The 23,388-nt window shown below is 45.7% G+C and overlaps 1 protein-coding gene across 1 annotated transcript; it reads right to left on the minus strand.

The window, feature by feature from the left end:
- Positions 1-110: 110 nt before the first annotated feature.
- On the minus strand, positions 111-20,239 carry UPF3A (UPF3A regulator of nonsense mediated mRNA decay). The gene is made up of 10 exons (XM_046664081.1): positions 20,036-20,239; positions 19,065-19,171; positions 17,517-17,623; positions 13,977-14,075; positions 13,760-13,870; positions 9,948-10,003; positions 9,706-9,864; positions 7,083-7,243; positions 5,038-5,308; positions 111-2,529 (listed from the first exon to the last, which is right to left on the minus strand). The coding sequence occupies exons 1-10, from the start codon at positions 20,219-20,221 to the stop codon at positions 2,377-2,379; spliced, it is 1,410 nt and encodes a 469-aa protein (XP_046520037.1). The 5' UTR covers positions 20,222-20,239; the 3' UTR covers positions 111-2,376.
- Between the last annotated feature and the right edge of the window lie 3,149 nt (positions 20,240-23,388).

The raw sequence follows: 23,388 nt of genomic DNA on the forward strand, positions 1-23,388 counted from the left end.
GACCTTGCCTACAGCTCAGACTGAGCTGAAGCCAATTATCCAGGGGATTTGAGTGGGATAATTTGTCTTAAAAAAAAACCTCTTGACTCTGAATATCATTCTGAAAATAAACTTTTTTCTCTCATTTTCCTTTTTCTTTTTTGCTATTAATCTATTAACACAGATCAAATAGCTCAAGTACCTACTTAATTCACTTTAGTCTGACATGTCCTTAATTTTAAAGATAGAACAGAATAGAAGCAAATCTGCGAGAGTGCCCCAGCCTCTCCCACCTGCTTCGATGTGGCGTCTCCTCATCCGCCTGACATGTGGGAGTCACTCGGCTCGTTTCTGGATTTTTCTCCGAGGGACCTCCTCTGTGTGTGGCTGGACGCTGGGCGTGTCCGAGGCAGGAGGAAGTTCCGGGGATCCCACCTCACCCTCACGGTCTCTCTCGCGGGTGTGACGACTTCTATGCTAAGACTGGGACACGACGTGCCTTTCACGCTGCTCCCTCACAGGCCCACAGCAGGGTTTTCCAGACGCTACATGACGTGTGGTGACGTTATTGCTCTGACAGCTAAATGCAGCACATCTTTATGTATTCTTGTGCTTTAAACATTTCTGTTTTAATTCTGAATATGGTAAACATCAATAGATATAACCTAGTTGATAAAGGTTCTTTGGGGTTGTCAATAATTTTTAAGAATGTAAAGAGTTCCTGAGACTAAAAAGTATGAGAACCATTGTTTTAAACCACAAATTTTGAAAATGAGCACTCAACACCCCAGGTCTTTGATCACCAATACAAACAAGCCAACAAACCAAGAGAACTAAGATGGGGGCTTAGAAATGAGATTTACTACGTCCCAGACTCTTCAGTCTGGAAGTCTCCAGATCAAAGCCAAAACGAGCAGTGAGGACCACAGCAGCTGATGGTTCAGGAGCTCCAATCTGATCCATCCTCTGAGCAGGGGTCAGCAAACAGTGGTCCGCAGGCCGAACATGGCCTGCTGCCTGTTTCCATAAGTAAAGTTCTACTGGAACGCAGCCCTGGCATTCACTGACACACTGTCCAAGGCTGCTTCCTCCCGGCAACGGCAGAGTTCAGGAGTTATGACAGAGACCATGGAGCCTGCAATGTCTAAAATATTTACTATCTAGCCCACTTCAGCCAGGGCTGGCACCACTGGATCACACGGACCTCACTGAATCCACAGCAAGTCCTTCCCTCCCCTCCCCCACCAAGTTCTTGGTGCTCAGGAGTCAAGAGCGAGGGCACAGCAATGCCATTAAACTGACTGTACATCCAACAGTCACAGATGAATTTTAATGATAAATGAGTAATTCTTAGTTTTGTGATAAACATTTCATATTTAATAAGGAATAGATATAATCAGCCAAATATTCAGATAACTAAAGCTACATTTTAAAAAGCAATATTTTATTATCTAAAATTCTATGTTGGAAAAGTACCATAACTGGACATTATATTCATATCAACTAAAATTTTTATTCAATAAATGGTTTAAAGCATAGTGCCAAAAATACATTAACATTTAAAAATTTCACTAAAAGAAAAAAATACTGTAGGATGCATAGTTGCAGAAAGCTACATTAACTCATTTTAAAACAAAACTGCCTCAGACTGCAAAAAGAAAAACCCTCGATGCCCCATCGAAGTTATCCCTGTCCCAAATAATGCTGTTTATGTTCTCAGCAATCTTCAGAGCATAATGGTTACAAACCACGAGAACATCCATGAAAAGACTGTGACACTGTTTTCATCAAGTCAGTGGCCACATTGTTAAAAGGCTGTAACATAACAACTGAAGCTGGTCTCAGGGTTCCTATCAGAGGGACTCCAGCCGCTAGTGACAGAAGCTGCAGAAAGGGCTCAATTACAAAGGCTGGGAGGGAATGAGAGATGCTCACTTCCCAGAAACCACAGCTCGTGGAAAACCAGCAAGAGGCACAAGGACACAGATCCCCACAGACCACCTGCTCACAAACACGTCAAACTCAGTATGAGCTATTCCTAACACACGTCGAGTGCTTGGAACTCACACGAGGCTCGTCTCCTCCCCAGCTCTGATCACACTTTACTTTCCAAAAGACATTATCTTCTGTTTTGGCTAAATGATATTTACTAGTTTGTATTAGAAATGGTAAAATCTATGAAAACTTGGTTCAATTTTTAAAAAGATTGCTCCTTTCTAAAGAATGGTTTCTAGATGTTTCTATGCCACTTTTATAGTTCCTGTTCCTAGTTTCTTTGTAAGAAGTAATGTACTTGCATGTTATATTCCAGGCTAATCTATATATTTCCGGATGCCTTTTCAAATCCACAGAATGTCGAATGGAAGCTCACTGTGTCACAAACGTGTGCGCGTCCACTCACTCTGCCTCTTCGCTCCTCTTGGCACCAGCCCCTGCGGAATCCTCGGCCTCGCCCCTCCTCCCGGCACGGCCCTCCTCAGAGGGTCTTCCGCCACATTCGCGTGCTCGGCTGCGAGTGCCCGGCTGGTAGAGCTGCAAGGATGGCCGGTCCTGCCAGGACAGAAGCAGTGTTATTCTTCCAAGGCTAGTGATGCAGGAGGGAGAACATCTCTATTTCTGGGGACTGAAGATCCTAATTAGCTAAAGAAAATCAGTCTTCAAGCTAAAAGATCAGTGTTTTTCACAGCACTATCTCAGAAACCAGGCATTATGAGGGGGGTAAAAAGCCATGAAAAGGAAAACAGTTAATATTTAAAATAAATGGAAAGAAGGTAAAACTGAAATCTGGGAAAATGTTATTGCTCAAACCTAGAACCCTCTGAGAAAACAATACAATCATAGCATTCCCTTCCCAGTTTGAGAGAGAAAAACTCACACACACACCTCAGTCCTGGAGACTCAGCACATAGAGGCAAGGTGCAGCCTGAAACAAAATGTGGCCTGGCCCCCCAGATGGCTTTTTAGAGCCATAAACTAAACAGTTATAGCATTCATAATAAGCAACTTCCACGTGGATTATTCCTGAACTGTCCCCTTTACAGAAAATGCTCACCTATTATCTTATTAACCTCTTAGAAATGGTGAATAAAAATGATGACTGAATAAAGGACATGAAATGCAATTAACTTGCCCCAGGGCACAAGGGCAGCTAAGCCAGGGGAGGACAGAGTGGTCCTGAAGGTCGGCCCCAGGCAGAAGGTGGGTGTGCAGCCTGCATCTCTGCCTGCAGGGGATTCAGGCCAACCAGTAGCAACAGTGGGAACAACTCTCCTCTCCTCCTCCAGTGGTGCCATGGACCCAGCCCAGAAGAAGGAGGGAGCCACTCGTCCCAGCTCAGTGGAGCCAACAGCCCCGTGAGGAAGCTCTGTTGTCAGGGTTCCCTCCTCACCCTGCTGTGGGTGGAGCAGCAGCAGCTTCAGCCTTTCCACGGCCACCGGGGAGCCCAAGCTCAGAGCGACATGGGGGCACATCCCACTTCTGGGTTTCTCCAGGGCTCCCCAGCTCACCTTCACCCATTCCTGGGCTGCGTGTGGCCCCACCGTCACCACCAGGGGCTTTCTCAGAATGTTCTTTTCCTTAATAGAAGGCTGGCCAACACGAGGAGAAGGAAAGGGCTCGGAAGGCCCCACAGACCGGAATCCCCTGCAGGCAGAGATGCAGGCTGCACATCCACCTTTGGCCTGCGGCTAACACACATGGTTCTGCTTTGCACCAGGGTAACTTCCGTGTGTACAGACGGAGTTCAAAACTGATCCTAAAAGTACATCATAACCTGCCAGGCCTTGTAAGGGGGGAGTTGTGAGCACGAGCACCTTGTTACCAGTACAGAATTACAGATTTAACTGAAAGTTCCCTCACCTAAAGCTGTTCAAATACCCAGATCCCTCATTCTGCTGAATCAAAAGGCAGCAGAAAAACCAGTGTCCATACCACCCACCCAAAGACCCACAGCTGCAGGCGGTGAGCCTCAGGGCGAGCCAGTACCGAGCCCTCTAAGTCTCTCTCTCTCTCTCTCTCTCACTCTCACACACTCTCACACACACACACACACACGAGCGGCAGAGGGGAAGACAAGAAAGCTCTCCTTGTCTGGAGTTCCGCCTCATCTTTACTGGAAACGTCTTAAAAGTCAACATCACTGACACTCGCAACACCTGGGTAACCTGAAGGGAGTCACGCTGCGAGAAAGCCAGTCTCACAGGGCCTGTGTGTCTCCATCTCTATAGCACCCCTGAAATGGCAGCATCCCAGACAGCCAGAGGGGGGCTGCAGGGACAGGACACAGCAGGGCAGGGGTGGTGGGAGGTGGCGATGAGCGGCAGCCAGGCAGCTGCAGCCTCTGCGGCTCACCTGGAGGCTGGGCTCCGGGGCCTGACAGCCCTGGGAGGGAGATGATCCCATTCATGGTGCGTCTCTGCAACAATGCGACCTGAATAAAAACTAACCTCAAACTCCTGAAAGCAAAGCTGCCTGTTGGGCTAAGAGGGCAGCCCCATCCTGTGCCACCTGCACAGATGGAATGACATCTAGACATGGGTGTCATGAGCCGTCTGGTTAGGCTAGGAATCAGGAAGTTCACAAGGTAAAGGAAAACTCCACGAAATGTCACTAATATTTTTCTTATTGTCTTAGGGGTAAATTTTATAAACTTGCCATTACTTATTCTCAAGCAAATGGTATGAATGTGCTAGTTTTATACTAAATAAATGCTTTTTTTCCCTGGTGGAAAAAAACTTGATTCTCTGAGAAGGATGATGGCTGGTTTCATTCAGGAGTTGCCACTAAGGACATGGTGCCCACTGAGAGGACGAGAACAACGGCTCCAGCAAGTGCAGACCCTCAGGCAGGACGCTCCCCAGGACAACGCAGGGTCCAGCGGGGCGGCCTCCCCCATCAGAGTGCGCAGTCCTGTACCTCAAGACACCTAGGCAGACTGCCCTTTTTTGGTTAAATAAAAGAATTTCTGTTAGGAAAAGCAGTTACAAGCCTGCAGAAGTACAGCTAGTAGCGTTAGCACAGACTGGTGAGTGAAAGATTGTCCCAAAGGAACAAAAGAACCTTGTTTCCCATGCGCTCCTTCCTGGGCATGGGGCCGCCCGCGCTCCTCTGCTCCCCCGCTGGTCTCTCTGTGGCCTCCACAGGGACCCCGTCGTCCTGGCTCCCTTTCTTCCCTCTGTCTGGGGTGAATCCTTTCCCCCATTTCGGCTCAAACTCATAGTGAGCTCTGTGCTTTCTGCTCTCATCCAAGTGGTATCTTTGTGTTTCAAGTTCTTTTTCTCGAAATCTTCTCTCCACATCCCTCTGCTCTTTATCACTGTCATTTTGTGACCTGTGAATCAACACAAATTATCAGTGACCTTACGTAAACTGCCAGTCCATCACCTGCCTCCCCTTCCAGATGGTAAGTTCCAAAAAAGGCACAGAATATGTAAGTCTGCTCATCACTGTGTTGCCAAGTTTCCACGTGATGGGCACACCACAGCCTTCAACAAAGGCCACTGAAAAGGTGAACAGACAATAGTAATAACAATATTTACTGTTACATTTGAGCAACACATATGTAATTGGCACATGCTAAAGTACCATATATACATATTTTTCTAATTCTTAGTAACCCTCCAAAGTAAATATAATCCCCCCTTTTATACAGATAAAGTAAATGAGACTAAAAGTGGTTGAGTGACTTTCCTAGAAGCCCAGATCCATCAAGACACAGAGCTAATATTGACAGCTTAGTTTCTGCTCCAAGCATAGCTAAAATTAACTGAAATTTAGTAATATTTGTGCATATATCAAACTGTTAAATGAAGAGTAAATACACAGGTGGCTGCTTAGCTCACTTTGTTCTTAAACTCTTGCCCTCCACGAACAACAGGCAAAGTCCCCACACACTGCCTGTGGCTCCCCCACATACAGAAGCAGCAGGGCTGCTGGCGACAAAGAGATCCATAAGCAAAGTATGAATTCATGCCAGAAACATGACAAAATAAGCAATAATAATACAAACGCCTGTAACAGACCACAATGCTAAAAGATCATAGATTTGATAATCATGTATAAATTCATTTTATAAACAAACCAATAAACCAGAACCACCCAAAAGAGGGAAGAAAACCTTTATCACAACTCTGTGTGCAAGAAAGACAGTAAGGAGTCATTCAGATTACTGTGATTCTGGGAAAACAGCAGCCTAATCCCATGACTTTGCCATCTCCCCTCCAAACTCACATCCACTTCCAGTCAGCCTTGTGAGCAGCACAGCCCTGGGCTCCAGGAAGCTCTGTGGGTGTCCCAGTGCAGCAGGTGGGCAGAAGCCCCAGGTCGGGGGCACAAGAAGCCCAGCCGCACATGGCCCCACTGACTGTGGGGAGGCGCCCAAACCCCGAGGATGCAGGCCAGGGGCAGGAAGAAAGAACTCCCTTCTGACAGCATCTGGCTGCTCTCTCTCGGGCCCATGTGCACACACTGCTGTGTCTGTCCTGTCCCCAGAGAAGCCCTGTCAAGCTCCTTTCACAAGATGCATGTCATGAGCAGGCAGAGAACTGCGTGCCTAAGGACCCCAGCTGGAGTCAGGGCTAGTGGACACCAGCTAGTGACCGCAGCTGCTGGTCAAACTCCACAGCGGGACCAAAGGGATGACAATGCCAACAAAGGAGTCACAGCACTTGGAATTCTATTCTGTATCACAAAAGACTGTCCAGCACCTACAAGACTGGGTTCTCAAATTTACAATTCTGTAGATAAAGTGAAGGAGGTCTGGAAGATCAAACAGGCAAGATATCTCAAAACAGGAAAATTACAAACTGATAAGACTCACAAAGGAAAAGAGCCTGGGAAGAAGGTCCGGAAGCCCTGATGTGTAGGAGCAGGGCTGCGAGAGGAGAAGGAGAGCGACAGGGAAGGGAGTCACAGACAGCATCTCCCTGGTTTGGAGACGGCAGACTACACAGGTTCACCAAGCTCCTCACGTGACCACGGAGAAACAAAGATGTAGACAAGCACAGCCTGGGAAAGCTCCTGAATTCCAAGAATATTATGAAACACATGCACTCGTATTGACTCAGATGCTGAATGCGGTCAAAGCAGCAGAAGCGCAGGCTCACTTGTCCCTGGGCTCCTCCCACAAGCTCTCTGGGGGCCTGGGCCTCATGACGGCACAGCTGGGACAGGGCTCCTGTCTTCCATCTCCAACATCGACTTCTTCTCCTCTTTCTTTTGGTTTCTCAGTGGTTGATTCGTCTCCCTTTTCTGGTTTCTTAAGCAGCTGAGAAAGTATAATGTCAGTAAAATGTCACTTTAAGAGTATATTATCAAAGAAGTTGTTTAAAAATATAAACCAATATTGAGCCCAAATGTTTGAATAGCAAAAAATGTAAGCTAAAGGTCCAATGAACAGGTTTTGGTTAAATACATAGGGGAACATTCAGTCAATGAAATACTTTGTAGTCATGACAAACGATTTAGGGCAGCTAATGTGATGAAAATATGCTCACATTAATGAATGAAAGAATGTTACAAGACAGAATGATCTGATTTCTGTTTATATGTTGATACACACATACAAAAACATCTAAAAGGTTTGCAATACTGTGTTAAAAGTGATTATTTTTAGGTGGCAGAACTAAAATGATTTCTTTCATCTACAGGTTCTAGTTTTCCTAAAATGAACAAGTATTACTTTTGTAAATAAGGAAAAAATATTTTTTAAAAGGTTGCTTTCTGTTGATGACTTTTAGAAGGTTTACAGTTTTCCAAACTTATTATTCTCCTTCTTGAAACAGACTCAGCATGTTGTTACGACGCGTTTAACTGGTCTATCTCTGAATCTGGGCCTTCCTCCTCGTTCTCTCTCTGAAACTGAGGTCCCCAGGCAGAGTCAGCTTGCGGAACACAAACAGAAGGTCTACTTCTGAGAATTTTGTTCTCACTTAAATAAGTGAACATTTTTCAAATTGAAGTATAGCAAAATTACACACACAGACATCTTGACTAAACGAGCTCATTTCAGAAGGGCACAGACAAATATAATGGAAGGCAGAGCCCTAAAGGCTGCTCCTCATCAAAGGTGTGCACTGCGTGCCTGTGAATATGCTCTTATTCTCCACATGGGTTCTGTGGGCTTAAACACTTCCTTTCAGATAATACTGCACTTTTTTTTTAATTACAAAAGTAACAGCTGCCTGTAATAAATGCAGACCACAGGGAACCACGGCAGGATGTCTCCATCCAGCCATCCAACAAGGAACTGCACATCTACGAACTGTCTTTACTCATAACACCTCTGAAACCACACGCGTGAGGTCTTTTCCAACACTTCTCCAACTCACCAACAGGCTGGGTGTCCTACGACTCAATCAGTTCTGACACTGTCTACCTGGAATTAACGTCAGATCCCACAAGACTGTCCCCACTTCAAATGCCAGTCCAAAGTCCCAGGTTGTCAGCAGTACTTCTGACTGGCTGGCCATAAATTCCGGGAGTGCCTGAATGGGAATGACTCGCCGAGCTCAGGAAAGGGTTTTACGTATGTCGACCGCTTTGACACAACGGATACAGCTCAGGAACAGCCAGAGGGAAGAGATGCACAGGGCCAGGGATGTGGAGCGATTTGGAGCTTCCAAGCCCTCTCCAGGGGCACGACCTTCCTGGCACCTTGATGTGTGCACCAGCTCTCCTAACCCCACACTTTAGGGACTTTTACGAGGCTCCGTTGCAATGGCACGATTGCTTAAATCACTGGCCACTGGTGACTGAACCTAATCTCCAGCCCTCTCCCCTCTCCAGAGGTCAGTGCGGGCTGAAAGTTCCAACCCTCTAAGCATGCCTTGGTCTTTCTGGTGACCAGCTCCCACCCCGAAGCTACCCAGGGCCTCAGCTACCCGTCATCCTATTTGCAAACAGGAGATACTCTTCCCTCCAGAGATTGCAATGGTTTTAAGAGCTGAGCACCAGGAACCAGGGAAAAAGACCCTGTGTTAGGTGTTAGGAATATAGTTGTGAATAACAGACAAGTGCCCACAATTAAGGAACTCACACCTGACATTCTCACTGAGGCAGTGGTGGCCACAGGGGTGGGAGAATGGTGTACACAGTGACAAAAACAGGAAAAAGCGAAGAAGATCACCTCAGGTGGTATGCAATGCTACAAACACATACTAAAAGAGGATAAAAGGGTAGAGAGATGTGGGGTGAGGGGACAGGAGGAATGGTTTTTCAAGGGGATCAGGGAAGCCCCTCTGTGGAAATAAGATGTGAACAGAGACCAGAAGATGAGAAGGAGCCACTTACGAGAAGATGTGCGTCTGAGGAAAGCTCCCTGTGGAGGGAAGTGAGCAGAGGCCTGAGGTGGTCAGCCTAGCAGAGGGAGGCAGGGAGGCCGAGAGGGAGGGAGGGAGGCCAAGAGGGAGGCAGGGAGGCTGAGAGGGAGGGAGGCAGGCCAAGAGGGCGGGAGGGAGGCCAAGTGGGAGGGAGGTGTTACGTGCTCATGCTACATGCAGGAGGCTGGTCCTCCCCCACCCTTCCACACGGTCCTCCCAAACACAGCATGTCCAGGGAACCCCTAAGGCTCAGGGAACACAGTTTGAGAACTGCTGTTGCAGAACAGAGAGAAGGAATGATGATAATAAAAGACTAGACTAATGAAATGTTCTTGGAACTCTAAGGAGCTGAACTTCCTAAAAGGTATGATCAGGACAGCAGAACTTTTGGAAAAAAGAAAGAAATTACCTTAATCCTCACTTCTCTCTCTGCCGCTCGCTCTTGCTTGTCAGCCTCTTTTCTCTTACATCTTTCCTCCTCTCTTCTTTTTCTCTTTTCTTCTTCCCGCAGGCGTTTCTTTTCCAGCTCCCTCCTCCTTCGTTCTTCCCGCTTCTCCTCTCGAATTCTCTAGAGGTGGGGGAGGCATGTGCATCATCTGTCTGCATACAGCACAGACAGGAAGGGCATTCAGAGGGACAGGCCAGACCCACCTGCTTCTCTAACTTCCTGTTCTTAATATATTCCAAAAGAGGCGTGGTTCTTCTGGCTAAAACACAAAAATTGTAATGTAGCACTGCACTCTAAAATAAGATTTCTCTCCTTTATTTTAAATATTTGTTTTCAATTTAATCTTTAACACAATTAGGGGAAGAATATCATCATTTTAAATCTGCACGTGGACACTGCACTCCAGGGGTTCTTATTCCATCACCATAAGGCACGTGATCTGGAGGCACTGACCATCTCACACAGCAGGCATTTAATTCCTGATTCCTGAGGAACTCACATATTACTCACAAAGATGGCATAAAAGCAAAAAAGCAAAACGAGGATAATGCATTAAACTTCCCAAGTGCTATAAATTTCTTCACATTTCTGCAGATATTTTAAATCATTACATATTTATATATTCACTTTGATTCAACACATATTCTGGGAACGGTTTTAAGCAATGTGGATTCTTGTAATTTCTTATAACATATACTCCATAAATTGAATAACCAGACATAAAAGTTTAGAAAATGACTCCATATGTCGATCCAAACAGGAGCAACTGCCCATGACCAAGCGTCTCCACCGACTCTACCTCGACCCTCACGCCCCTGAGCCGTTTGACCTGACCCAGATGCTGGCGGGTCGCGTGCTGCTCTCAGAGGACCAGCTCGAGGGGTCTGTCTCCCCTGTGGCGGTGGCTGAGGAAGGTGGGAGGGTGGGAGATGGTTTGGGTCCACTCTACGGGTCTTCAAGACCTCAGATTAAATGGGAGAGGGAAGAACCCCTGGGTGCACTTGAAGACTGACATGGCATTTCTGGACTTCCGAGGACCAGGAATGAATCGGGAATCACACGAGAGCCCCTGGCCAGGGCTTCCTGATAGGAACTGAGGACTCCTGCACACCTCGCCATCACATATCAAACGGCGTCTGCCAGGAGAGCTCGGTCCAGGTCACGGCTGTGATGAAGAGCTAACAGTGCAGATGCCCACACTTCATCACAGGCACAGAAACCAACAAGCGCCTGCTCTCTCCCGGGGTGGCTCCTGTGTTAACCACGAACTCTGGCTCGCAATGAGCACAGCCGACACCCTTTGTAACAGGCAAGTCACCCAAAATTAGTGAGGACTCTCCTCTGCACCATGGAAGTTCTGGATTTGTCAGCCAAGGTGGGTGGGGGAGATGACACTGAGACCCCATCTGCCTTCCCTCCTCTCCTACGAAACACCTGCCTTGTTACCCCAAAGAACCCACGTGAAGAGTAAATGAGACCTTGTATCAGAAAGTGCTTTACAAACCATGAAAGTGTATCACTTAGTAAAGAGAAGACTCATGAGCATGTAATACAATACTAATATGTAATATGTAATGTGTAAAATTAGTATTAACTTAAGCAACAGTTTACCTGTTAGCACCCACAGAGAGCTGTGCATACCAGGCACTGTCACCCGCTCGGTGAGGAACAGGCAGTGGAAGTTAAGTCCTGAGCTGGGCCCGAGCCCAGGTCTGCCTCTCGCTCTGCAGACCCTGACACATCACTGCACTAATCTGCAACTTCAGAGTGAGTCTTTCCATTCAACCCCACTGCTTAGTCTTGATAATAAGAATACAGTGAAGGCCAAAATCTAAGAAAAGAGAAGGGCAATTTGCCATGAATTCAAGATTCAAATTTAGACAGGCAGAAACAGGAAGTGCAGAGAGGAAGCTCCATCGCCGCGTCCTGGGCTGGTGGACTCTGTCAGTGGCTCATTCAGTAAACAACCGCAAGGCATCTACTGTGCACGGGCACCAAGCGAGGACGGGACTCGTCCCTCCTCTGCAGAAGGGCGGCTGGGATCTGCTGGACGGTCTGCGTCTGACCACGGAGGGGACGTCTTGAAACCGCCAGGAAGTGAAAGATCCTGCCCCACCCTCATCTACCCTGCACAAGGGCATTTAAAACAAAGCACACGAGCAATGCAAGGGCTGGAAGGCGAGCTCTGTACCTAACTTCTATTTTGCTTCTTCCTTTAGCTCTTCTTAAATTTAACACGCTCTATAGTGAAATCTCGATTTTCCCCCACTACTGTTCCTCCCGCATCCTCCCCAGGCATAATGGGGCCACAATCCACTGAGCTGCAAAGACAAACTCCTGAAGGCTTGATTCTTTCTGCTTGCTGACTGCCCACATCTAGTCGTCACTCAGTCCTGCCAGTCCTACCTCCAGAATGGATGCTGACTCTGCCAACCTTGTGTGAGCACCCTTCCCAGGACTATAGCACGAGCTTCCTAACCAGGGGCCCAGCTTCTTCTCTTGGCATCCACAATGCACCAAGTATGGAGCAGCCAGAGTGATGGGGAAAAATAAATTAGATGGTATCACTCCCACAATGGTTTCCAGCTGTCCCTCAAATAAAATCCAAACCTCTCACCACCAGCCCGACGTGGTGCCCGTCTGCCTCTCTGGCTCTTACATGCCATGTGCTGACCACACGGGCCCAGAGCTCCAGCCTCCAGCCCTTCCGTTCAGAGTTCCCTCTTCTTCCATCTCTTGGCATAGCTGGTCTCAGCCAAATGGGGTCTCAGAGGGGCCTTTCTCTCCACCCCGTTATTCTGTTTCACTACATTTGTGATGCTTATCACAAATGGAAATGCTCTGGCACGAAGCTTGATTATTTCTGCATGAGTTTACTACAGTCACCCCCACCAGAAGGGCAGCTACATGAGGGCAGAGGCCTCGTGCATCCTGTTCCTGTTCTGTCCCTTCGCCAAGGCTTAGAGCTGGTACCCAGTCAACATGCTGAATAAAACGAGCAAATGCATCCTAAGCACATCTGAAATATTTACCACACTGATTAAAAATCCTTCAAACCATGGTTAAGTCAGCTGTTATAAAATATAAAACTTCATTATTAGACTAACGAATAATATTTCAATAATGCTAACTTTTCTTATTAATTTCCGCAACAAACATTTACTCAACACTTAAACTTGTCCCAGCAACGCACTACGTGCTGGACTACAAAGACGAACACACAGTTCTGCTGGGGGTGGGGGAGACAAAATGAGAAGAGCGTTTACGAGAGGGAGATGGACACGTGACTTGTCCTGTCCTGTCCATCTTAATGCGTGAGCAGGACGCAGCATGCGGGGCACAGGGTCTTGAGGGGAGGCCTCACACGGGGCAGAGGCAGACAGGAAGGGAGGCGCTACGGGGATGTCTGGGAGCCACAGCAGAGGGCCTGGGGACAGAAAAAGGTGTTTCAAGTCTACCCTTGAGTTTTTGGGGATTGCAACTAGGAGATAACCATTTCTAAAACATACTGCTTGCGGGTGCAGGGTTGAAGGCCTGACCCAAACCAGATTCTGTGCTATGGCTGGTTTATCCACTTGGTTGCTTGGCTTGCTCAGGGGGCTTAACACTGTTTTAAACAGCAGCAAGATGACCTCATACTTAAACGAAGTCTCTCTTGCTGTGACTGCTCTCTGCAAAGACGACTGACTTCCACTTTGACAATAATGCTCCCTCCGAAGCAGCCAGGCACACAGCACTCTCCAGTCTTCTGTGCTGCTCGTTTGGAAGCATTGTAACTTTGAAACAAAATGACTGTACCTGAGAACTCAGGTGCTCTCCACCAACACACGCTCAGAAACAGTCCCCGAGCTGCCACCTTACCATCCTTTTGTCAAAACTGGGAAATACTCTATGTTTCTGCCAAGCCTGTCACAAGTGTCAATTTTTTACAGTAATCATGAAAAAGAAGAAATAAATACACACTCTATAAATACATATCTCAATACAGTAAAGAGAAGAAATGAGCAAAACATACCAATAAGTTCTCTTGTCTTTGCCTCTATGTCCCCCAGAAGAGTCTCAGGACTGGCAGCGGCTTTCTCCTCCTCCACACAGTAAGCTTCTAAGAACTTCTTGTATTCTGCATCTGTAAACTTAAAAAGAAATAAATACACTCCTCCCCACAGATGGCGGAGAGATGACATTTGATCACAGCATTTGACGTGTGGTTGCATAATCCAGCAGCGACCCACCGTCTTCAATGCTTCCGGTTTTGGCATCTTTCTTCTTTAGCTTCTTTTTGGCGATCTTCTGGAATGGAGCAAACTCTACCACTGCAGGATATTCTAGGCCTTTAACAAGAAACAAATTCTAAGGACCATTCTGAGATTCTACTTTATTCATTTTGGAAAATAATGATCTAGCTTACTTAAAGATTAAGTATAACAAGGATAATGTTACTGCTTAAACTATAATTATATTTTCAAGCAACTGCAGCCTTAGCACGTCAAACTCCAGATTTAAACAAATGGTGAGCAAGTTTTTATTAAGTAAAACAATTCTTCTCATTCTAGTGGTGGTTACATGACTGAATACATTCAAAATTCATCACACTGCGTACCTCAAAAAGGTGAATTTTACCATGTGTAAATTATACCTCAAGAAACCTGATCTCCCCCCATCAAAGAGTTTATCACGTAATCACCTTTAAGTAGCTTTCTTAGTCACATTTAAAATTTTTCAATTTTAAGGGGTTAATTCAATTATCAATCTGTTATATGAATTCTAGGAAATCACTTTGCTTAGAAGAGACACTTGGCTAAAAGAGGGGCTTCGAAAGGTGTAGATAAGATTCAGGTAAGATCTGCTTCCAAAAGAAAAGTTTACAATGAAAGTCACTAGAAACTGATTTTGCTGGTACATGAGAAGGAAACAAACACCCTAGAAACGTTCACTACAAGAATCTGCTAGCATTTAACCAACAAATGGGACACTTCTACCTTAGACCAAACCCACTGAGTGGTCACCTTTAGATTTGTCAGGAATGGTCAAGTGACTAGGCCACTGTAACTTTCATTTATCTGGAGGACATTTTTGTGCTAAACTCAACTATCTAGAATAAAGTCAAGAACCAGGAGGAGAGCAGGGCGTCAGACAGTCAGGGACAATGTCCGACTCAGTGCTGCATTCACAATGCCTGGTACACTGTAGATACTTATTAAATAGCAGCGGACACACTTCTTGATTTCAAAACTTATGACAAAGCTATAGAAATCAAAACAGCATAAAGTTTTCAAATCATATGGCATAAAGACAGACAAACAGACCAAAAGACTAGAATAGAGAGCCTAGAAATAAACCCTTACATATATGATCAAATGGTTTTCAGCAAGGGTGCCAAGACTATTCAATGGAGAAAGGACAGTCTGTTTAACAAACGGTGCTGAGAAAACTGGATAACCACATGCAAAAGAATAAAGCTGGCCCCTTACCTAACACTGTATACAAAAATTAACTCAAAATGGATCAAAGACCTAAACTTGAGACTTAAAACTATAAAACTCTTAGAAGAAAACATGGAGGAAACGCTTGACATCAGATTTGGCAATTATTTCTTGGATATGATGCCAAAAGCACAGGCAATCAAAGTAAAAATAGATAAACTGGATGACATTAAATTAAAAACATTTGTGCCTCAAAGGACACAATCAACAGAATGTATAGGCAACCCATGAAATGGGAGAAAATTGTACATATGATAAGGGTTAATATCCATAATTTATAAGGAAATTCTACAACTCAACAACAAAAAACAAAGAACTCAATTAAAAACTGGCAAAGAACTTGAATAGATATATATCCAAAGAAGACATACAAATGGCCAAGCAGATGAAAAGACGCTCAAAATTAATAATCATTAGAGAAATGCACATCAAAACCACAAGGAGATACGAGCTCACATGCACTAGGATGTCTGCTATCAAAAAACCAAGAAACAAGTGTGGGCAAGGATGCGGAGAAACTGGAACCCCTGTGCACTGTTGGGATATAAAATGGTGCAGCCTCGATGGAAAAGAGTATGGCAGTTCCTCAGAAAGTAAGAAATGTAATTACTACACAGTCTAACAATCCCACTAGGGTATACATCCCAAAGAACTGAGAGTCAGGTCTCACAGAGATATTTGCACACCTACGTTCACAGCAGCACCATTCACAACAGCAAAGAGCTGGAAGCAACTCAAGCATCCATCAACAAACAAATGGATAAACAAAATGTGGTATATACACACAGCAGAATATTATTCAGCTTTAAAAAGGAAGGAAATCCTGCCACATGCTACAACACGGGTGAACCTTGAGGTCATCATGCTAAGTGAAATAAGCCAATCGCAAAAAGACAAATCCTGCATAATTCCACTCATATGAGGTATCTAGGGTCATCAAATTCAGATCCAGGAAGCAGAAGAGGGGTGCCAGGGGCTGGGGGAGGGAGGAACGGGGAGTGGTGGTCTAATGGGTGCAGAGTTTCAGTTTTCTAAGATGAAAACAGTTCTGGAGATTGGTTGCACAACAATGTAAGTGTACTTAACACTGCTGTACTGTACACTTAAAAAAGAATAAGATGGGGCTGGCCTGGCGGCATAGTGGTTAAGGCCACGCCACCCTGCTTTGGCAGCCCAGGGTTCACAAGTGTGGATCCCAAGTGCAGACATACATCCCACTCATCAAGCCATGCTGTGGTGGCATCCCACATACAAAATAGATGAAGATTGGCACAGATGTTAGCTCAGGGCCAATCTTCCTCACCAAAAAAAAAAAAAAAAAAGATGGTAAATTTAAGTTATGTGTATTTTACCACAATTTTTAGAAAGTAAAGGAAAAAGGCACTTGAATGAATTACTGAGAAAACAGGCATCCAACACAAATGTCAAATAGTTCACCATGAAACGTGCCTTTACTCACAGGAAAAATCTCTTGGCCTCAGTCTAGTCACCCTTTAACCACCTCTTCTAGTTTGTTACCCCTCAGCTGAGAAGAAGAAAACAATCATTCCTGGGATGGGTAGAGTGGGAAGAGGTTGGTTGGTGAGGGGTGCAAAGAAAACAATACGCTGTTGAGGTGGACACACTTGACGGCTGTGAACACAACGTCCGTAGAAAACAATACGCCATCGAGGTGGACACCCTCGATGGCCGTGAACACAACAGCTGACTAACAAGAAAGGACGAAAAAGAAAAAAAAATCAAAAGCAGAACCTAAAAAGTATCAAGAATTGGAACCATTTAGAGTCAAGGTAAATGTCACTGCCTCAGCTGGCAGTGCCATTCAACAAGGTCAAAACCAACGTTCATTATTACAACCCCCTCCCTACATGACATCATCCAGAAATGGTATAATTATGAAAAGTACTCTGTAAGAAAGACACAGATGTAAGTGAATAATATATTTGAGAAAACTTCCATCAAACACGGGTAAAGTAATTTAGTTGAGAGACATAAAAAAATACAGTTCACTTATCCAGAAAACTCATTTATATGAAAAACTTCGTTCTCTGATGATAATACAAAAATAGGTTGTCACTATTACACAGATTTGCTGAAATTCTTTGATGTATATATAATTTTAATTTTTAACATAAGCACACAATCACAGCAATATTATAATGAAAACCTATGTCTTATTTTAGATTAGTATCTGAAACTCTCTTAATTAAAACTCACAAACATTCCACTAAAATTTAATTAACGAACTTGGCGATTGTAAGAAGGAGTTTAAAAAGCCAATGACCCAACCTTTACTGTCAATGAAGATATATCCATCAAAACGATCTCTAAAAAGAAGGATGTCCTCAGGATTTCTAAAATTAATGTATGCTCTTGAGTAGAGATGAGGAAAAAGACTGAAATAAGAGATAACAGCAAAACGGTTAGTAAAAAATACAAGACTTCTTTCATTTTGCCTTTTGTTTTCTTTTCTGGATAAAACAAACTAGATAAAACCTTTATGACAAAGAATCATCTCTCAGTTAATTACAACAATACAGATATTCTTTAGCAAAAATCCAAAAACGAACAAACAAAACATCAGCTGAGATCTTTTCAGTGCCCTGGGAGAGGCACTTCAGGTCAGCTTCTCTACTGCCCAGAGCCCAGGTTAAAATAACCGGGCCTCAGAGGGTGAAAACCAGAGGCAAGGTTATTCAAAGGTCATTCCTCATCATGCATCATGACTCGTTCATAGGAGAAAATGCTGTGCTGTAAGAGATCGTTTGCTGACTTAGAGAACACTTGCAGGTATTTGAGTGTTTCTTGGAGCACATGGTACGGGGTCTACAAGAGAGCTAAGCCGTCCCCCACCTGACAGCTACCAATTTCCTTCACAGGCAGGAACTTTCAACCCCATGTCACAGATGAGAACATGGAGAAATGAGGAACTTGAGAGGACACGTCAAAGGCTTGGGATCCAACCTGAGTCCAGCGCCCGTCCTCGTGTAACGGTACCAGTTTTCCTAAACTTTAGTCATTTGAAAACCATCTTTATGTTAGTTTTTTAAAAAACTATATCTAAATTGACTTCTTAGTGATATTTTTCTTTGAATGGACTGACATTTTTTACTTGAATGCATTTATTCTAAAGGAAAGTTTCCATAGCTACCATAATTGAGAACTCACGATACTGAGGATAAAAATAACAATGATAAGGAATATGTTGATAAAAACATAATGAAAATCACTAAATTCTAGCTGAACTGTCACCTGTTGAAGGTCTGACCTGGTCCGCTCTCTCTTTGTCATCTAAAGGGAAATCTGGAAGTGTTACAGTGTTGTCAGAGTCACCTTATTACCAAGCTGTAAAAAGGAACTGAAAAAGACACGACTGGGCAGGGGCAGGTCGGGGCGTTAGTGATGGAATCGGGCACACGGGGGCTTCTGGGGTCTGGGATATTCTGTTTCCTTATCTGGGGTTAGTCATGTGGGCATGTTCACTGGTGAAAATTCATCAGGCTATACGTCTACTATTTATTCATTTTTCTTTGTTATATCTCAATACAATTTACTTTAAAAAGCTCTATGAAGGTTTATTGATATCCAAAATAGAAAATTTAAGTAATATGTTGTTAGTTTGTCTGTTTTGGGACTATGGTAGTGCTGGCAGAGGCATATTTCAAATCTATTTTAGAGGAATTCAATGATCTGCCTACTTAGAAATAAAGGTCAGCACTGATTTCTGGGCACACGTGGAAAAGAAGATGGAAATGAAGATGCCTTCTATTATCTATAATATTTTCCATCAGCTGACAACACCTCAGAGGTTTTCAACATTGGTAAACAGCTTCTCACCTGAGATCGGCAGTAAAGAACTCAAAGTAGTCGTGCGCAGGCAGTGGGTGCAGCTGTTCTTCCAGCTGCTCCTTCGTGAGGCTGGGAGGAAGCCGGCGGATGACCACCTGGGGAAAGGACGCTGGCTGGGCTTTGTTTCACTATTGCTGTATTAAGCTTCAATTATTTCAGGGCTTGGTCACCTGTGTTTATGCTCAGAGGAAAATCTAAAGCAGGAGTCCAGCAGAAACACACACTCTAGGAAAGGTTAAGAAATACATGCGTGGAGAACGTGGCTGTCGGAAGGGCAATGAGGGCTGAATAATGCGAAAGGGATTCGTGCGGTCAGAAAAGGCTGCGCAGAAGGCCCTCCTCCACGCAACCGTCTCCTGACTCGCAGGCAGCTCTCGGCCAGACTCGCACGGTCCGCGCCGGAGCTCAAAACCCAGACGGCTCCTCCGTCTGCGGCCCGCGGGCCACACCAGGCGGCGGGACCCACGCGGGGGCGCCAGCCCACCGAGCACGCGGGCACGTTCTCGCTCCGGGGCCCCGCCCGCCCGGCCGCCCGCCCGCAGGGTCCACACGCGGGGCCCCCCCGACGCCCCTCGCGCCCCTCCGGCCACGGTGCTCGGCCGTATGGGCAGCTCCGCCTGGCGCCGCGGAGCCCAGCGTCTCGGCGGCGAAGGGAAGCGCCCGGGCCGGGGAGGCTGGTCTGCGGCGGCGCCGCGTCCCGGCCCAGCGCGGCCTCTGTCCGCGGTGCTGAATGCGCACGCCCACCGCGGCCCCGCCCCCACCTCGCCCAGGGACGTCCTCTTCTCGCGCGGTTTGCACACAGCACGCCGCCCTCGCCCCGCCTCACCTTGCTGAGGCCCCGCCTCCTCTCGCAAGGTTTGTCCGCAGTACCACCCAGCCCCACCCCGCCTCACCGTGCTGAGGGCCCCCTCCTCTCGCGAGGTTTGCTCGCCCCGCCCCTCCACTCGCCCCGCCCCCACCTTGCTCAGGACCGTCCTCTTCTCCTCGCGAGGTTTGTCTGCGCCACCCCCACAGCCGGAGGACGTGGTAGGCGGTGACTCCCGGCGGAACTGGACTTCCATGGCCGACGGCTTCTCCCGCCCGCTCGGGCCCCGCGCAGCAAGAGCCGCCCCGGGGCCTCTGGCCGCCTCCTTCTCCGAGCGCATCCCGCAGCCGCTGCCGAGCCGCCGCCGCCCCCCTCTCGCCCGGACGGAACCTCGCGAGAACTGGGCCGCCGCCGTTCGGACGGCGCCCGCCCCTCCCCTCCCCCGTCTCCCCCGCCCTCGCCGCCGCCGGCCGAGTATGCTGCGGGTCCCGGTCCCCCACCCCCACGGGGCAGGGAGACGCTGGCGGCCAGGGCCCCGGGCCCGCACCTCCAACCAGCTCCGCGTCACGCTGCCCAGGTCCGCGGTCCCGGGAAACGCTGCCGCCGGCCGAGTGCACACAGCCGGACCTCGGAGGGTCTGGAGCCCAGGGGACTTTAGTAAGGCTCTGCAGGGCTGAACCTGTTTCCCGCGGAGAGCTGGCCGTTTGCGCAAACAGTCCTGGGAATTACATGCACGTGCTTAGTAAAATAATTACAGCTATTTATTCTTTTCAAAGTATCCGTGCGAAATAACCAACAACCATTCTATATAAGGTGAGTTTTACTTGATCCAGAGTGAGGATTATAAACCAGGAAGGCATTTTCAAAAAAGCAAGAAAGCATTCCAGAGAAGCATGGTCTCCAGTACAGTCTTACTCCTTTTCAGGGTAAAGAACATATATTAAACATGCGCAGAGTTCGTATTCATCAAAGCTTCATGGAGGTATTCAGCTGCAAATTAGCAGGTCAACGTGATTCTGATGTCCGGAAGGGGACTAACGCTGCCTTTACAAATAGGGGATTACTGATACTGGTGGGCAAAGGAGGGGAAGTATGCGTCCTTAAGAGAGTGCATGCTTTAATGGTTAAAGCAGATGTACAGTGTATGTTCGATAGGCCATAAATCAGGCTGCTTTAGTTCAAGCCAAGTCAGTTTTAAACCCAAATAGTGACACCATATACATCAACATGTGAAAACCTCGTCGCAAGGAAGTCTAAATGTTTCATCAGAATAGCAATTACATTTAAGAAAAATCAAGCTGTTGACAAACAGCACAAATAGGTACATTGCTTTACTATACGGAATAGAATAAAGGTGCCAGAGTCGCGAGTGGAAATTGGCCAGCATAGAAAGAAGATTCACTTGGGCTGTGCTCAGGAGCTCAGGCCTCAGCACTGACTGCGGCCTGGACGGTGGTACTGGCTGGTTTAGGGTAACTGGTAGCTCAGACGCATGGCACCCACAAAACAGGGTGTTGAGGTTTCCCAGTATAGTTTTCATTCAATTTTTTAAGCCTCTAAATGGGACAGCAACCAAGCCAGGATCACATTTGTGTATTTATCTTTTACAAACATGCAGGCAGTAACTTTTTATTAGAATAATTTATATGAAAGTTTTTCACTTTTAAATGCCACGGTTTTTCATATTTCCTTGTATTTCTTTTTCTTCATGTTGGCTGCATTTTTCATTCATAGCACCTTTCTCCCAAGAACTTCAAGTACAAACAAGAAAAGAAGTTACAGAATGGAGTAACCGAGGCTTTAAGATCAAGGGAGTCACTGGCAGATACTGGAAGTAAATCCAGGCTTAACTCAATTCAGCACTTTATCCTTGAATCACTTAAAAAGAGTAGCATTTTAAGTGGACAGGAAGACTCAAAGAGCAGTCCCAAAACTGAGTTCTCTAAACCCCACAAAGGGGGTCCGGAGCCATTTTCACTATTTCATAAAGTCTAAAGGAATCTCATTAGAAACACACCTGTATATGATCAAAACAGCATGGTACTGGTACAAAAACAGGTCCACAGATCAATGGAACAGAATTGAAAGCCCAGAGATAAAACCACACATCTATGGACAGCTAATCTTCGACAAAGGAGCAGAGGGCCTACAATGGAGAAAAGAAAGTCTCTTCAACAAATGGTGCTGGGAAAACTGGACAGCCACATGCAAAAGACTGAAAATCGACCATTCTTTTTCACCACACACCAAAATAAACTCAAAATGGATCAAAGACCTAAAGATTAGGCCTGAGACAATAAGTCTTTTGGAAGAGAATATAGGCAGTACACTCTTTGACATCAGTTTCAAAAGAATCTTTTCGGACACTGTAACTCCTCAGTTGAGGGAAACAATAGAAAGAATAAACAAATGGGACTTCATCAGACTAAAGAGCTTCTTCAAAGCAAGGGAAAACAGAATTGAAACAAAAAAACAGCTCACTAATTGGGAAAAAATATTTACAAGCCACTTATCCGACAAAGGGTTAATCTCCATAATATACAAAGAACTCACACTGCTTAACAACAAAAAAACAAACAACCCGATCAAAAAATGGGCAGAGGACATGAACAGACATTTCTCAAAAGAAGATATGAATATGGCCAATAGACACATGAAAAGATGTTCATCATCGCTAATCATCAGGGAAATGCAAATCAAAACTACACTAAGATATCACCTTACCCCCGTTAGATTGGCAAAAACATCCAAAACCAAGAACGACAAATGTTGGAGAGGTTGTGGAGAAAGAGGAACCCTCATACACTGTTGGTGGGAATGCAAACTGGTACAGCCACTATGGAAAACAGTATGGAGATTTCTCAAAAAGTTAAAAATAGAAATACCCTATGACCCAGCCATCCCATTACTGGGTATCTATCCTAAGAACCTGATATCAGATATCTCAAGAGTCCGTTGCACCCCTATGTTCATCGCAGCATTATTTACAATAGCCAAGACGTGGAACCAGCCTACATGCCCAGAAACTGATGATTGGATAAAGAAGATGTGGTATATATACACAATGGAATACTACTCAGCCATAAAAAAAGACGAAATTGGCCCATTCACAACAATGTGGATGGACCTCGAGGGCATTATGTTAAGCGAAATAAGTCAGTCAGAGAAAGACGAACTCTATATGACTCCACTCATAGGTGGAAATTAGTATATTGAGAAGGAGATCTGATCGGTGGTTACCAGGGAAAAGGGGGGGTGGGGGGAGGGTACGGAGGGGGAAGTGGTGTACCCACAACATGACTAACAAAAATGTACAACTGAAATTTCACAAGCTTGTAATCCATCATAACATTAATAAAAAAAAAAAAATAAAAATAAAAAAATAAAATTCTAAAATTAAGAAAAAAAAAAAGAAACACACCTGTATAGAGTTGCACATACTAGACCCAGTTTCCTTTTTTGTCTCAAGTCAACTCAGTACAGAAAGCCTAGTTAGGCTGATCAAAA

The sequence above is a fragment of the Equus quagga genome, chromosome 6 (genome assembly GCF_021613505.1).
Source record: "Equus quagga isolate Etosha38 chromosome 6, UCLA_HA_Equagga_1.0, whole genome shotgun sequence".
Taxonomy (NCBI): domain Eukaryota; kingdom Metazoa; phylum Chordata; class Mammalia; order Perissodactyla; family Equidae; genus Equus; species Equus quagga.